Source organism: Lissotriton vulgaris, chromosome 8 (genome assembly GCF_964263255.1).
Source record: "Lissotriton vulgaris chromosome 8, aLisVul1.2, whole genome shotgun sequence".
NCBI classification, from domain to species: Eukaryota; Metazoa; Chordata; class Amphibia; order Caudata; family Salamandridae; genus Lissotriton; species Lissotriton vulgaris.
This window is the reverse complement of record NC_141696.1, coordinates 816,345,543-816,361,078: the sequence shown is the minus strand read 5'-3', so window position 1 is coordinate 816,361,078 and position 15,536 is coordinate 816,345,543. Positions and strand designations below refer to the sequence as shown.

The window sequence follows — 15,536 nt, the reverse complement described above, 5'->3', positions numbered from 1 at the left end:
CCGTTGTGGAGATTAAGCAAGTTATTGCCCAGAGTCTCACCCAAGATTAGACTAAGAACCGAGGCGAGAACTATCAGGTCCAGGGAAATTGAGTCCAAGAGCCGCCGAGGCAGGAATTGAACCCTGGTCCAGGACAAAACCTCTGCATCAGGGTCTGCCGCTCTAACCATTGAGCCACGCTTCTCCACATTTCACACAAGCTTTCATGAGAATGTAAAATATTTCTCCTTTAGTACTCCTTCACTCACGTAATCCCTTGGTGAATGAACCCCAAAACACCTAAAATGGGGACATTTAGGAAATATTAATCTAAAATTAGTACAGTAGAAAGGATGGTACCCTCTTTGTGATGTTTCCCTCTTTTTAATTTTTATTAATAGGCAGTTATGTATTTCCGTGCCACTCACAAGGGTATTTGTAGGGCTGATTTGCAAAAGCATATGAGTACGAGAAGGATTCGTTTTTTTACAAACTCTTAAATACTTTCTGAATCGGTCCCACAGGCTGAAAATCCCCTAATTTTTGGGGGACAGTCTAAGGAATAGAATCCACTTGTTGAAATTGCTCCACAATACTATCCCAAAGATGGAGGATATTTAGTTGGCAAATAGTACTCTGTGTTTAGAGTTTCCTCCAAAATGGGATGATTTCCAGTTCCTTCCAAACTCTAAATGAGGCGCTATATGTCTAATTAAGAAGTGCCCCTAATTAAGGGAGATTGTGGTAGCAAACAAAACAGAGCAAGTACAATAAAAACAAATAACAGGTTCAAACAATAGCACATCAACAGTTGACAAACAATAAACAATTAGGCGGGTTAAAGAGAATATTTGGGGCCTGATTCATAAGTAAACTGTAATAGAAAATGTCAGGTTTGCCATTCGCACCTCTGGCCCTATATCTGCCCTAATATGTGGTCCCTGTATAGTGAAAATCCTAAATGTTGAGGATTACTCTGCCTTTAATAGCTCTTCCAAAAAGGTGTAAAGTTAACTGTGACATAAATAATAAATAGCAGGCCAACCATGTATCTGTAGTGACTCATCCACCACCAGCTCTGGTGAACTTCCCCTGTGAAAGACTGCCAGGGAGCGACTCGTAAAGTACTGAAGTAGTACAGTTGTGGGTGTAAGTAACTAAAGCGTCAGTAGAGATGGCAGATAGGGTGAAAGCAACATAAGTAAGAATCTGTATGTCTGTGTTAAAAGTGGGAAAGCACATTGCATGCTCAGGAATAATACCGATACGCTTACAAAATAAATAAAAAAAGAGTGTTGCAACAAGAAGCTGTAGAACAAAGATGAGGAAGAACACATGTACTTGGTCATTAATCAGGAGGAGGAGCTAACACAAGAAAGGAAGGGAAGCCTACATGAGTTGATCAATCGAAATATTGCAAATTAGAGTGACAACGAAAAAAAGTGGTATACTCTGGATCGGATGTAAGCACACTGAACAATACGCCTCACAGCACAGCCCAAACACTGTTTAAGCGAGACTAAAAATCTGTAAAAGCCATAGGGCAAAGAATACCACCCACATAATATCACACATTGCTTATCATGTGAGAAGGGTTGGATAACTCAATCATTTAGTGAAGAAGTAACTCTTTGCAGACAGTTTTTTGCGTATACGATATTTCTGTAGTACTTACGCGGCTATCACTTAAAAAAACATGACTACATAGCTATTATGTCGATGTTACACAATACATGTAGAGATCTGTTTAACAAATGGAGTGCTAACACCTCCAGGTGGGCAAAATTAGAAAGGGCAGCCAATTTCCAAATTCACTAACAAAGTCTGTTGGAAAACTCAAAATATGTTGGTAGAAATACAAATTTCAGGAAAAAAATTTCAGAGTTACGAATAAGTATAATAAACTCTCAATTTGTCGCAAAAGGACTTATAAAACATATGTCCCAGGAAAATGCTCATAGAATACAGGTACATGGCAACAGTATAAATCTCAGCATGTAATATTAAATGCACATTTACGCCCCTTATTGACTTTGATTAGATCCCATGAGATTTCGTTTGCTAACTACATGGACGATACCCAGCTAATTCTTTTTTTTGTTGTTGGTTTTTTTTTGTGTTAATTTCAACAGATTTTATTAGCAAATGTTTTCATATATACATACAGTACAGTGGTAACGTTGCCTCGCAGATCCTTAGACAATAACAGCCAGAGCCAGATAGAAGGACTACATGCCTGCCTAGAAGAGATGGCATGCTGGCATAGGAGAACTACATTGAAGTTTAATGAAAGTAAAACTGAGTTCTTGTGTTGCGCCCCCTCTAAACTCCCAAGCAATTTTTGGCCCTGGACTATCCTGAGAATCTTAAGACAGTTCAGTCAGTATGAAATCAGGGAGTAGTGGTGGATGAAAAACTATTAATGGAGACTCATCTATAAAAAGTCTGCCACTTGTTTTAGACTGTGGAGGTATCTTAAGAAAATTGTTCCACTGCTACTCCAGCCAGCTAGGAAACTAGTGCTACAATGCACTGTATGAAGCAGAACTGGTTATTGTAACTTCCTTCTACTAGGTGCACCAGACTACCTAATCAAGAGATTGTGCAGGATTCAAATTCTAGCAGCTAAACTTGTCTTGAATAAATCAAGATATGACTCAGCCTCGAGCACCTTGAGGGACCTTCACTGGCTACCAGTAAGGGAGAGAACTGTTTTTAAAGCACTGTGTATAGTCCACAAGGCTGTGAATGGAATAGGCCCTTTGTTATTATAGAGGGAATTCAGTTCATACGGATGTATGACGGTACAACGCGTACCGTTACAACGCATACCTTTACGACGCAGGTTTAACAACGCAAGTCGTTACAACGACTTGGGTTGGGGGGCGCTGGATAGTGAATAGTTTCATTTACTATTCCAACTCCAGTCCCCGTGGATAGTATGGAAGGTGTTGGATAGTAAATTAAACTATCCCCTATCCTAGAGCGCCTTCCAGCGAAAGTCGTTGTAAATCCTGCGTTGTAACGGAACCGCGTTGTAACGGTTCCGTTGTAAAGGATGTTTCCCATTCATACGGGCCTCAGAGGTATCTACGGTCCTCATCGGCCAACTTGGTGTGCGTGCCAAGGTTTAGGAAAGCAAGATCGGGTGGAAGATCCTTTCAGATCAAGGCAGCGCAGTTATGAAACAAATAACCAGCCCCCTTTATAGAAACCTACTTAGTTTTAGGAAGAATCTAAAAACTTGGCTCTTCCCAAGTTAAGAGAGATAACGTTCCTGATATTAAGGCTGACTGTTGTGGAATAGGAGGCTTTCTTGTGTTGTATATATTAGCGCCATGATACCTGCAAGGTGACCGCTGTGCTCTATAAATGTCTGTTAATAATAATAATATGTGTTGCAAATTCTAATTAATACGCAGCAACATTTAATTCTGAAAAAACCTTTGAAAAATCTTTTTGCACATAAAAAGCAACTTATTAAAAAAAATTAAACCATTTAGAGCAGGGTCTAATAAGATTGTTTTATTCGGGAATTGCCATTGACATGACCTGAAATGGTAAACATAATTTCGCCGCCAGTGGAAAATGCACTTGTCAATGAAATTTCATTATACTTTATAATAAGAGGCTTAAATGATAATTATGGATGAAGTTGCAATAAAGCAGTTTTTCAAAGGATTATATTACACTTGTGGATGAAATAGTGTCTGCATTGTTTTTTAAAGAATATGAATGACATTATGTTACCACTGTTTTTTAGAGGGTTTTATTACACTGAAGAGTGAAGTTGTATTACCACAGTTTTTAAAAGGATTAAGTTGCAATTATGGATGAAATTACGTTACCACTTTTCCCAGAGAATTAAATCACACTTGGGGATGAAATTATGTTACCACTAAGGATTACACTCTGCTATCCTTCTTTAAATCAGGCCCTTTCTGTACATCTTCACTGCATGGACAAAGCTACTGAAATATTATCATAAAAATATTTTAACTGCTGGTACTAAACTGTCTAAATATGCTACATTTGAGAAAATATGTTTATTTTGCAAGTGAAGTTGTAGGTCATAGACTGGCAGGTGTGGGTTCACTCTTGTGTAACTATTGTAAGGATTGGCATAGCATCAGCTCTAGAAACAGAAGCAGTAGAGGAGGATTGTGGGAGCAGCGTTGTGACATATAGAGCAGCATTGGAGCGGAAGTGGAGTAAGGATGAAAATCATGGCGGAGGAGAAAGCGTGAGGGAACGGCATGGCCATGTCAGGAGCACGTTCAGAGTAGAAGCAGAGCTCCACCACGGGGAAGCATAGGATGGGTACCAGTGACAGCAGAGAGGAAAGGTGTGTGCAGCTGGCTGGAGTGGAGGCTGGACAACAGGAAGGGGATTTGTAATACTGAAGAAGAGCAGGGGGTAGTTTAGCCACACTGAAGACTTACTGCTGTAATTGTTAGCTATCTAAGCAACAACATAGAGAATGGACAACTTTTTCAAAACATACATAACTTACACTGTTATTACTGTTCTTAATCTATACTACTATAATAAAGGAAGAACTTTCATCCTTTGAGGCGGGTAAACTCGGGAACCACAGCGCCAATCCACACATCCGATACAACGTTGGAATCGTCGGGGTGTGTAGATGGTTATAGGCTATATACATTTAAAAAAAAACGTTATTTAAAAAATTTACAGTAAAAAAAAAAGTAGTCCCTCCGAAGTAGCCCGGCCGCGACGTGCGTGCTCACGTCAGGAGCGCGGGGAGGAGCGGCGTCCAGGAGCGCGACGAGGAGCGGCAGACATGGTGCGGGGGAGGAGCGGTGACGTGAGGAGCAGCGGACAGGCCAGCGGCGGTGAGAGCCGCGGACAGGCTGGAGGAGCGGCGACTGAGGTAAGGGAGCGGCGGACACGGCGCGGGGGAGGAGCGGTGACGTGAGGAGCAGTGGACAGGCCAGCGGCGGTGCGAGCAGCGGACAGGTGGGAGGAGCGGCGGCTGAGGTAAGGGGACCCATGTCGGGGCAGGCAGGGGACGGGCTGGGCGGGGGCCCGGGCTGCAGGAGAAAAGAGAATGATCCCGTGTTTTTATGGTGAAACAGCAATCATTAACACACCTCTAGGCCAAAAAGATTAGCTATGATGTAAGCTTTCCCAGCCAATGTACACTCTGTAGAACAGATTGGTCAGCTGTACACCTCTGCAAAGAAGAACAGACATATTTAAAGCAGTATATCAGCAGCGGACAGGCGGGAGGAGCGGGGGCTGAGGTAAGGGGACCCATGTCGGGGCAGGCGGGGGGCAGGGCAGGCGGGGGTCGGGGCAGGCGGAGGACAGGCCGGGCGGGGCCCAGGCTGTTGGACAATGTCGGGGCGGGCGGGGGTCGGGGAAGCCTGTTGCTCCCGGACAAGGTAGGGACGGGCTGCTAGTAACCATATAAGGCTATTTCAAGAAAGGTTTATTTTAGCAGCCCACTAAAATTACGCTAGGTTAGAACATTGGAAAGTTAGGAGCTCCATTGAAACCAATTGAGTGCTTCGGATTTCTGATGGCCGGTAGAAACCCGGAGCTCCAGCATTCCAATGTTGTCATTCACACGGTTACTGTGAACAAAGGCCTCATGGAGCCCGAGGAGATTTCAGTCCCCTTGGGCTCCGTGAGGTCTCTCTTTTATTTGTTAGACCATTCTGCCCTCTAGTGGCAGAATGTCCTAATAGCCTCTCCTATCTGGGCTAAACTGGCATTAAAGTTCCTCTCCCTTGTTAAAGGACATCGCCGAAAACGCTGGAGAGGGCCTTTAATGGCCAGTATAGCCCAATACGGTGGGCTATAAGACTATATTAGAACATTGAATCCATGAAATGCATATGTTTCCTTACACATGTGTGGAGTTTACCATTACTGGGTATTCACACTTTCCTTTTGATACATCTTGAAACGAGTGATGATGTACACGAACTAACATTGGTGACATAGATTTACCGGAGGACAGCTGTTTTCATTTTTACAGTTTATTTCTAATGAACACAACTAGTTAGCATCCCTCAGGGATCGCTGTTGAAGAAGGAAGTGGGTAATGTTGCATAGATGGTTGCTTCACGCAGGGATTTACTTTATGCTGACTCAAAAAACGTAACTAATATCATTTCATCTAACATATTAACTAAAGTCCCTTATAAAAAAATCATCACAAAGACTAAAAACCTAATTGATTAAAATAAAAGCATAGAAAAGAAAATGAGGGATTGTGGTATGGAGCACATGTGCAAGGACCCAGGAAGTGGAAAAGGAGGAAGGAAAAGGTACCACACCAGGCTCCTCTGAAAACATCTGAGGAGAAAGGTAGGAGAGATTGTTGGACCCCTCAGTAAAAAACAGAATACAAGGATGGGCAGAAGATCAGAGGCCAGACAGTGAAAACAAAATGAAAAGGTAAAAAAAGGGTACAGGACTCAGAGATGTGGCGGTCAGGGAGATAGGTCACAAGTGAAAGGGAGAGGCACGCATGGACAGGGTGCAAGTGGTGTAAGGGGGGATAGCGGGAGTAAGAAAAAAGAGCAACACTAAATTCCTCTAAAAATGCAAGGTAAAAAGGATGGGTGGTGAGTGTGATGGGAACGCCACAATTACAAAAAAAAAGCTTTGGCCATGGGGTGGGGGGAGGAGGGAAAGCCGAAAAATACAGGAAAAAGCAGCAGGACACTGAAAAAGGAAGAACTTTCATCCTTTGAGGCGGGTAAACTCGGGAACCACAGCGCCAATCCACACATCCGATACAACGTTGGAATCGTCGGGGTGTGTAGATGGTTATAGGCTATATACATTTAAAAAAAAACGTTATTTAAAAAATTTACAGTAAAAAAAAAAGTAGTCCCTCCGAAGTAGCCCGGCCGCGACGTGCGTGCTCACGTCAGGAGCGCGGGGAGGAGCGGCGTCCAGGAGCGCGACGAGGAGCGGCAGACATGGTGCGGGGGAGGAGCGGTGACGTGAGGAGCAGCGGACAGGCCAGCGGCGGTGAGAGCCGCGGACAGGCTGGAGGAGCGGCGACTGAGGTAAGGGAGCGGCGGACACGGCGCGGGGGAGGAGCGGTGACGTGAGGAGCAGTGGACAGGCCAGCGGCGGTGCGAGCAGCGGACAGGTGGGAGGAGCGGCGGCTGAGGTAAGGGGACCCATGTCGGGGCAGGCAGGGGACGGGCTGGGCGGGGGCCCGGGCTGCAGGAGAAAAGAGAATGATCCCGTGTTTTTATGGTGAAACAGCAATCATTAACACACCTCTAGGCCAAAAAGATTAGCTATGATGTAAGCTTTCCCAGCCAATGTACACTCTGTAGAACAGATTGGTCAGCTGTACACCTCTGCAAAGAAGAACAGACATATTTAAAGCAGTATATCAGCAGCGGACAGGCGGGAGGAGCGGGGGCTGAGGTAAGGGGACCCATGTCGGGGCAGGCGGGGGGCAGGGCAGGCGGGGGTCGGGGCAGGCGGAGGACAGGCCGGGCGGGGCCCAGGCTGTTGGACAATGTCGGGGCGGGCGGGGGTCGGGGAAGCCTGTTGCTCCCGGACAAGGTAGGGACGGGCTGCTAGTAACCATATAAGGCTATTTCAAGAAAGGTTTATTTTAGCAGCCCACTAAAATTACGCTAGGTTAGAACATTGGAAAGTTAGGAGCTCCATTGAAACCAATTGAGTGCTTCGGATTTCTGATGGCCGGTAGAAACCCGGAGCTCCAGCATTCCAATGTTGTCATTCACACGGTTACTGTGAACAAAGGCCTCATGGAGCCCGAGGAGATTTCAGTCCCCTTGGGCTCCGTGAGGTCTCTCTTTTATTTGTTAGACCATTCTGCCCTCTAGTGGCAGAATGTCCTAATAGCCTCTCCTATCTGGGCTAAACTGGCATTAAAGTTCCTCTCCCTTGTTAAAGGACATCGCCGAAAACGCTGGAGAGGGCCTTTAATGGCCAGTATAGCCCAATACGGTGGGCTATAAGACTATATTAGAACATTGAATCCATGAAATGCATATGTTTCCTTACACATGTGTGGAGTTTACCATTACTGGGTATTCACACTTTCCTTTTGATACATCTTGAAACGAGTGATGATGTACACGAACTAACATTGGTGACATAGATTTACCGGAGGACAGCTGTTTTCATTTTTACAGTTTATTTCTAATGAACACAACTAGTTAGCATCCCTCAGGGATCGCTGTTGAAGAAGGAAGTGGGTAATGTTGCATAGATGGTTGCTTCACGCAGGGATTTACTTTATGCTGACTCAAAAAACGTAACTAATATCATTTCATCTAACATATTAACTAAAGTCCCTTATAAAAAAATCATCACAAAGACTAAAAACCTAATTGATTAAAATAAAAGCATAGAAAAGAAAATGAGGGATTGTGGTATGGAGCACATGTGCAAGGACCCAGGAAGTGGAAAAGGAGGAAGGAAAAGGTACCACACCAGGCTCCTCTGAAAACATCTGAGGAGAAAGGTAGGAGAGATTGTTGGACCCCTCAGTAAAAAACAGAATACAAGGATGGGCAGAAGATCAGAGGCCAGACAGTGAAAACAAAATGAAAAGGTAAAAAAAGGGTACAGGACTCAGAGATGTGGCGGTCAGGGAGATAGGTCACAAGTGAAAGGGAGAGGCACGCATGGACAGGGTGCAAGTGGTGTAAGGGGGGATAGCGGGAGTAAGAAAAAAGAGCAACACTAAATTCCTCTAAAAATGCAAGGTAAAAAGGATGGGTGGTGAGTGTGATGGGAACGCCACAATTACAAAAAAAAAAGCTTTGGCCATGGGGTGGGGGGAGGAGGGAAAGCCGAAAAATACAGGAAAAAGCAGCAGGACACTGAAAAATAAACAAGAAAAAAACATTTTTACCCAGCGCTGTGTCGTTAAATCCCTACATGGTTGGAGCCCCAAATTCATTGACAGCCTTATTCAAAGGTATACTTCCTCGCACAACCTACGCTTGGCTCACCTTCACCTTCTGGCAGCAGGGTGGCTGTAGGTTCGCAACTCTGGCACCTAGATTTTGGAATTCCCTTCCCCTTGAAATTAGATCCTGCACTGACCTGCTGAGCTTCAAAAAATCCCTTAAGACATGGCTGTTTAGACAAGCATACAAATAAATTCCTACAGGGTTCGGCACTTCCTAGAACAGCGCCATAAAACCAATTGGTGAATGTGCGCTTTACAAGAATGTTAAAACATAACATAACAAGGGGGGGATGGTGAGCAGGGGTTTTCTTGAGCGTGTAACTCCCTTACCCTGACTAGAAGGAAGCATCTCTACTTGGACAGGGTGTATACCACTGCCAGCTAGAGGTGCCCATTTCTGCTAAAAGGGCACATGCGCATGGGAAAGAACAGTAATGCGCTATATTGCTTTAAATAGGGTGTATTCCTGCCCTTCCCTGTCATGCAGTGCAATTAAGTAAGGGGACTTGTTGCGCTGCAGTGCTTGACTTCCTCATAAATGAGGCACTGTACCTTTAAGGTTTCCGTAATTTAGACAGAAACAGGCCTATTGGTGAGCTAGTTTGCGTCACTGTTGCAGGTGCAAGAGCGATGCAAACCTTAAGTCAGATTTATGAAGCCACAAAAGGCCACTGTGCGTTATCATGAGTGGTTCCTTAAATCTGGAGTAAGGCAATGCAGCGCAACTCGCTGCGTTGCCTTACTCTGCCCTGGGAAGGCATTCCATGGGTGTTGCATGGCGTGTTCCCATGGGATGTATGACATTACAACGCATGCTTTTACCAGGCATGCCTTTACATCGCAAGTTTTACAACACATGCTTTTACAACGCATAGTGTTGAGGGGTGCTGGATAGTGAATAGTTTAATTTACTATTCTAACTCCAGTCCCCGTGGATAGTAGGGAAGGTGTTGGATAGTAAATTAAATCTATTCCCTATCCTAGAGCGCCCCCCAGTGCAATACGTTGTAATGGCATGCGTTGTAATAGTTGCGTCGTAAAGGCTCTGATTGGTAAAAGTTGCGTTGTAAAGGATGTTCCCCGTTCCCATGCACCTCCCATGGTTTTTGACACATTCCCGGATTTACCAGAACTGGCAGACCTGTGAATGCACCAACAAGATGTGCCTTCCCAGGAGAGACGTAACAAGGAGAAATATCTTGATTTCTCCTCGTTACTTCCTATTTTTAGTTGTGCTGCAGAATGCAGCATGCATCGAAAGAGGAATATGCCTCTCAGGATTGTTTTTGTGCAGCAAGGGTTACCTTCCTGCACAAAAACAATCCTGCCTGCAATGCAGGCACTCTTGCACCATGGTGTAAGAGTGCCTGCGTTAATGCCAGACTGACAAAAGGGCGCCAGCGCAGAGGAAAAGGCAGGGATGCGCCGTCTCGCCTTGAATACGGCACATTCTTGCCTTTTCCTTGTCACGCAGCGTAGCAAGGTGACTTACTGAACTGCACTGCATGACAAGTTCATAAACAGGCACCACAGTTTATATACATATGCAAAATGACCATTGATATTTACAATAAAAAAATAATTATAAGACTCACATAAAAGAGGTTAGAGTGTGCCAATATTACCACCCTTGCCTTCAAATGCACTTCTTTTAGGTCTCGCTAGAAAGAGCACTAAGTCTGAAAGTTGTAACAGATGTGAATGTAACAATGAAGGTAAGGTAATAGAAAGGGGCACACACAATGGAATACTTTGGAACATGACAAAAAAGCATGAAGTGAATGATTCGAGGAAACACTATTTACTGATCGTAAATGTCTGCCTTCTCTAAGAATACCAAGTGCTGCTCTGCACACCAATACAAATTTGCTGACAAAAATGTTTAATACATTTTTTTCAGAAAAGTTAAAGCTATAGACTTTGCCAAAGCTTTTTTTTTTTAATGAAAGGCAGAAAACGACACAAGGGCGCATGTGTAAGAAGAGGGATAGAAAGGAGAATTCTACCACACAACAGAGACTTGTATTCTGATTTCACAGACTGACTGTTTTACAGAATGATATACAATCCACGCACAGTCACGCATACCAAACTCTTCTTTCTGTTGAGCAACCTGTGAAGAATCCATTCCCAGGCCTCATGCTTTGTGGTACCGACTGTATCAACTCTCCCAAAGTGTCACAAAAACAGAAAACTATGACGGTCACAACAGTAAATGCCAATGATTGCAACTACCTTTTGACTGTAATTTGTCCACTTTTTTGTACTATTTTGTTTTCCTTTTTCAGACACTTTTCCTAGTAGTTGCAACCTCAATTTCTTATACTTTTTTTCATTTAGTGTTCTATGTTTTTCTTCTTCCTGTTCAAATGGGCCCGATTCACAGAATGAACTTAAGACTAAATCCTAAACTTACTACTAGTTGGTATTCACAGAATGCACTTACTACTTTTGGGATTCACAGAGTGAACTTACTACTTTCGGGATTCACAGAATGAACTTACTACTTTCGGTATTCACAGAATAGATTTAAGACTACTAACTTTACGTCCGCACTCGGGCCGTAAATTCCAGGCCGGAGGCGGAGTTTCTGGCTTGGGGCGGAGCTTACGACCCGGAGGCGGAGCTTACGGTTTGGAGGCGGGGCTTGCGGCTTGGAGGCGGAGCTTCTGCCCCAGAGGTGGAGATTTCAGCCATGGCTAAATACCCACCTCTGAGCCGCAAGCTCCGCCTCCAAGCCGCAAGCTCTGCCTCCGGGCCATAAGCTCCGCCCCCAAGCCGGAAACTCCGCCTCCGGGCCGGAATTTATGGCCCGAGTGCGGACGTAAAGTTAGTAGTCTTAAATCTATTCTGTGAATACCGAAAGTAGTAAGTTCATTCTGTGAATCCCGAAAGTAGTAAGTTCACTTTGTGAATCCCGAAAGTAGTAAGTGCATTCTGTGAATGCCAAAAGTAGTAAGTGCATTCTGTGAATACCAAATAGTAGTAAGTTTAGGATTTAGTCTTAAATTCATTCTGTGAATCGGGCCCTACGTTTCTACATTTTTTGTTGTATAGATCTTCCCTTTTCTGTTGCTCTTCCATCCCATGACAGTCCGGAAACTCACATTTGTGCTTGACTCACATGCTGATAACCACTTTTTCAAGAGCATGTGGGTCACCTTGTAATATTGTTTATAGCTATGGTACTTTACCTTATATGAAACTTTCAATGCAACCTCTAATGTAAAATATAAAATGCGATGAGGTAACTGTTGTTAAACTGGTGCATATATAGTCAATATTATCATATTTTTGTTGTGATCTAAAGTATACCCAGCCGAATTGAACGCAAAGTTTATAAGAATTTGTGAGGAATTTGTTTTTGTCATTTCTTAGTTTAAAAAAAATCTTTTGGTGTTCTATCATAATTAACGTTCCTCTTAGATAAACATTTATTTTTATTTTTCTCCCTGGGCAGAGCAAGAAAAGAAGGACCAACCACTGATTATCTATCCAAATCACAAGGCAATAGCAGCAGCTGTGGGTAAGGCATAGAATGAGTTGAGCCGCTCATGAGGTGATAGCCGTCACAAGCACATCCTCTTGCATCAACCTGAATGTTGTTGTATGTATGCATATGTTTGTATTGATATTCATGTAGTGCACACCATGCTCGCAAGAAAGAGCAGCGATATATGCAGGAAGATCTAAATTGTGCTCCTATTCGATTGAGTAGAATATTGGGGGGACTGATGGGGGAGGGTAGAATTTTTCACTCGTAGGGAACCGACTGGAAGAGCTGGAGCCCATAGAAGTAATGGATGAAGTGATACTTGAATAGAGCAATTTTAATTATTTTTTAAAGGCACAAGGACCAAATTGGGTTGTAATTCCAAATTCATAACAGAGCTTAAAAAGACTTGCCACTTGGACATTTCTTTTCTAGACGTCTTGAACTTCAAGCTTGCCAGTGCTTCTTGTGTTTTGATAAGTTCTTCCAATGGTTATCTTTTTTCCTTCCATGGAGATAGGTGGTTGCATAGACGGCACAAGTCTTGAAGATGGTATGGGCTTGCAGTGGTAGCCAATGTGAACCCTTCGATGAAGAGCTATGAATGAATTGTTTTTGACCTTTTGATGGGAGAAGCAGTTGTGGACAAAATGATTCTTAGCAGAGACATTAAGTAGTGGATACCCGCAAGGAGGGTCCCATGATCTACATGGGATAGGATTAGGCCAGACATTAGACCTGAAGTCTAATTGCATGAGGAAGGGTTCATTTTTGGGAGAAGTGAAAGCTGATACTAAGGCTTTCTGGTTCTTCTTGGCGATGTTAGTTTATGAGGAGAGGTCACCATTCACGATGAACCAGAGTGGTATAGTGGGTTTGGAGAGTTTTGGTTGGAGTTGTTCAGACAAATGTTTCTGAGCCAGTCCTTCATTTGACCTCATCTGCTGCAGTTCATGCTCAGGCCAAATGTTGTTATTTTTTACCTGAGCTTGAAGTAGGCACTAGGCATCTATATTTTGATGAGCATGAGTCATCATTAATTTAGATGGTGGGCGCACTTGACTAAGGAGCGGTTCATAAATAATTATGTGTTTTCAATGCACTTAACTATTACTGGAGAGATGAATGTGCTTTGGGGGAAAATGTTCTTCCAAGAAGCCACTGACATTTGATCCATCTGTTAGAATTTTTGGCAGTGAGTAAGGTAGGAAGCAAACTTCTGTTGTATAAGGGTATTGGACCCCATGATGTTTGAATGGCTATTTGTTAGGAATAAATGGTTGATGGTGTTGAAATCTGTAGAGCAATCCAATGGAACCAGAAAAAGGGGTCAGCATCATCCAGGACATAGATGGTTCCCGTTTCAGTGCTGCAATGTCCAATGTGGCATGAAAATGGATTGAAAGACTAGGAAATGGTCGCTTTTGTCGATGTACTCTTGCAGTTAGCTGCCCCCTGCTTTCTCAATTACCGTCCTAAGAAATTGGAGGTGAATGAGGGGTGTGTAGTGAGTGAAGATGTTCAGGTCTATGCTAGCTTTTTCTGGACTGACAGGCTGTCTCCTGTTTTGAATACATCAGACAAGATGCCATCCATTATGAAAGTATTGATTATGTCGGGTACATGGGTCAATACTTTTACTTAGAAAGACACCAGCATGGTGAATGGGATGATGCTGTTAGCTCAAGTAGTAATCTTGTGGGAAGTGAAGATGTCAGAGTATTTTGAGATGATAAGTGTTTTGCATGTTACCTGTTTGGGTGCTATGGCATGGTGTTGGTAGGGTTTACAATGTTTGTTTGCTGGCGTTGGAGTGATTTCTGTTGTTTTTAATTATTCTATGAAGAATTACATAATAGCAATGCATTTCTACATTGGCAGTTGTAACAGTGTATTCCTAGGATGTGGGTGAATGGAGTGGCTTGCAGCTTTTAATAGGGATTTGATCTTGTTGGAACCTTCTATAGTGATAGCTTATATGTTTTCCCTTTTGTGCTATTTATTTTTCTTTTTGCAGAGAAATATTTTGCTGCCAGAAAGTTCTTGGATGTACCCAGGTAGGGAGAGCCTTTGTATGGTAGATTGTGTTTTTAGTGGGGCCTGAGTTTTGATGTTGTGGTTTTGGGTGGTGTGCAACACGTCTGGGAGCATGTTGGTTTTTGTTGTATTGTTGTGTGTATCTGCTAGTGGTACGTTCTTGCTCAAGTGAGTTTATAAGAGTGTTTATCAAAGTATACTATCACAATTTAGATCAACCACAGTGATTGGTTGGTGTTCTTGTGTGTGTGCAGGGTCCAGATTGGGATAGCCAATTCAACAACCAGTCAAGAACTATGGAGATGGAAGTAGAGGTATAGCATGGAGTTAAGGACCACGTCGAGGATGCTACCATTTTTTATAAGTATGTCTCGTATTGTGTTATTTGAGGATTGGGAGTTTGTGGTTGTAAAGGGATCCATCCTTCATTGGCTTGTGACAATGACTCCGGGAAGAGTGAAGGCAATTCGAAAATGTTGGAGTAGTAAATAAGGTGGAAGTGAGGAGGTCTGTGATGTCTTCCACGAACGTTCTGTTGGTTTCAGGAATTCTGCATTCGGGTGGTAGGTGGAAGCTTTAGACATGGACATAGGCCATATAAGGGTCTTCGTGAAGAGGAGATGGTGGGTTGCTGGAGCATCCATGGCCCAAAGGTTTATAGGAGAACTGCAAGGCAGTCTCTGTCTTTTGTGTGCTATCAATGTCTGCAGGGCACATCTTGATGGGACAAGGACTTTTTGGATGTGTGTGGACTGTGGGTGTGCCATGTTTCCATGATGAAGACTGTACCAAGGTTTCTGGGTGGCGATGATATCTGCAATGTTGGCAGTGTTCCATTCTGTTGCGTGAGCACTGATTAGCATAAAATGCAATGCTTTCAAATGTTTTATCTGTTGGGCGGTGTGGGTGGTAATGAGTGGCATATGAATGAGATTGCTGGAGTTGGAAGTGTGGGTACACTCCCTAAAACTTGATGGCTCTTTCTGCACCTAAGTATGGGTATTGTGCGGTGTGGGTGGTAATGAGTGGCATATGAATGCGATTGCTGGAGTTGAATGTGTGGGTACACTCACTAAAACT

The 15,536-nt window shown here is 43.5% G+C and overlaps 1 protein-coding gene across 2 annotated transcripts in view; it reads left to right on the top strand.

Annotated features, from left to right (window-relative positions):
- IL1R2 (interleukin 1 receptor type 2) overlaps positions 1-15,536 on the top strand; it is an 89,329-nt gene that overhangs the window by 50,335 nt on the left and 23,458 nt on the right. For both annotated transcript variants that reach the window (XM_086934706.1, XM_086934707.1), the window contains exon 6: positions 12,387-12,452. In XM_086934706.1, coding sequence (XP_086790832.1) covers positions 12,387-12,452 — 66 coding nt within the window. The remainder of the gene's footprint in view (positions 1-12,386; positions 12,453-15,536) is intronic.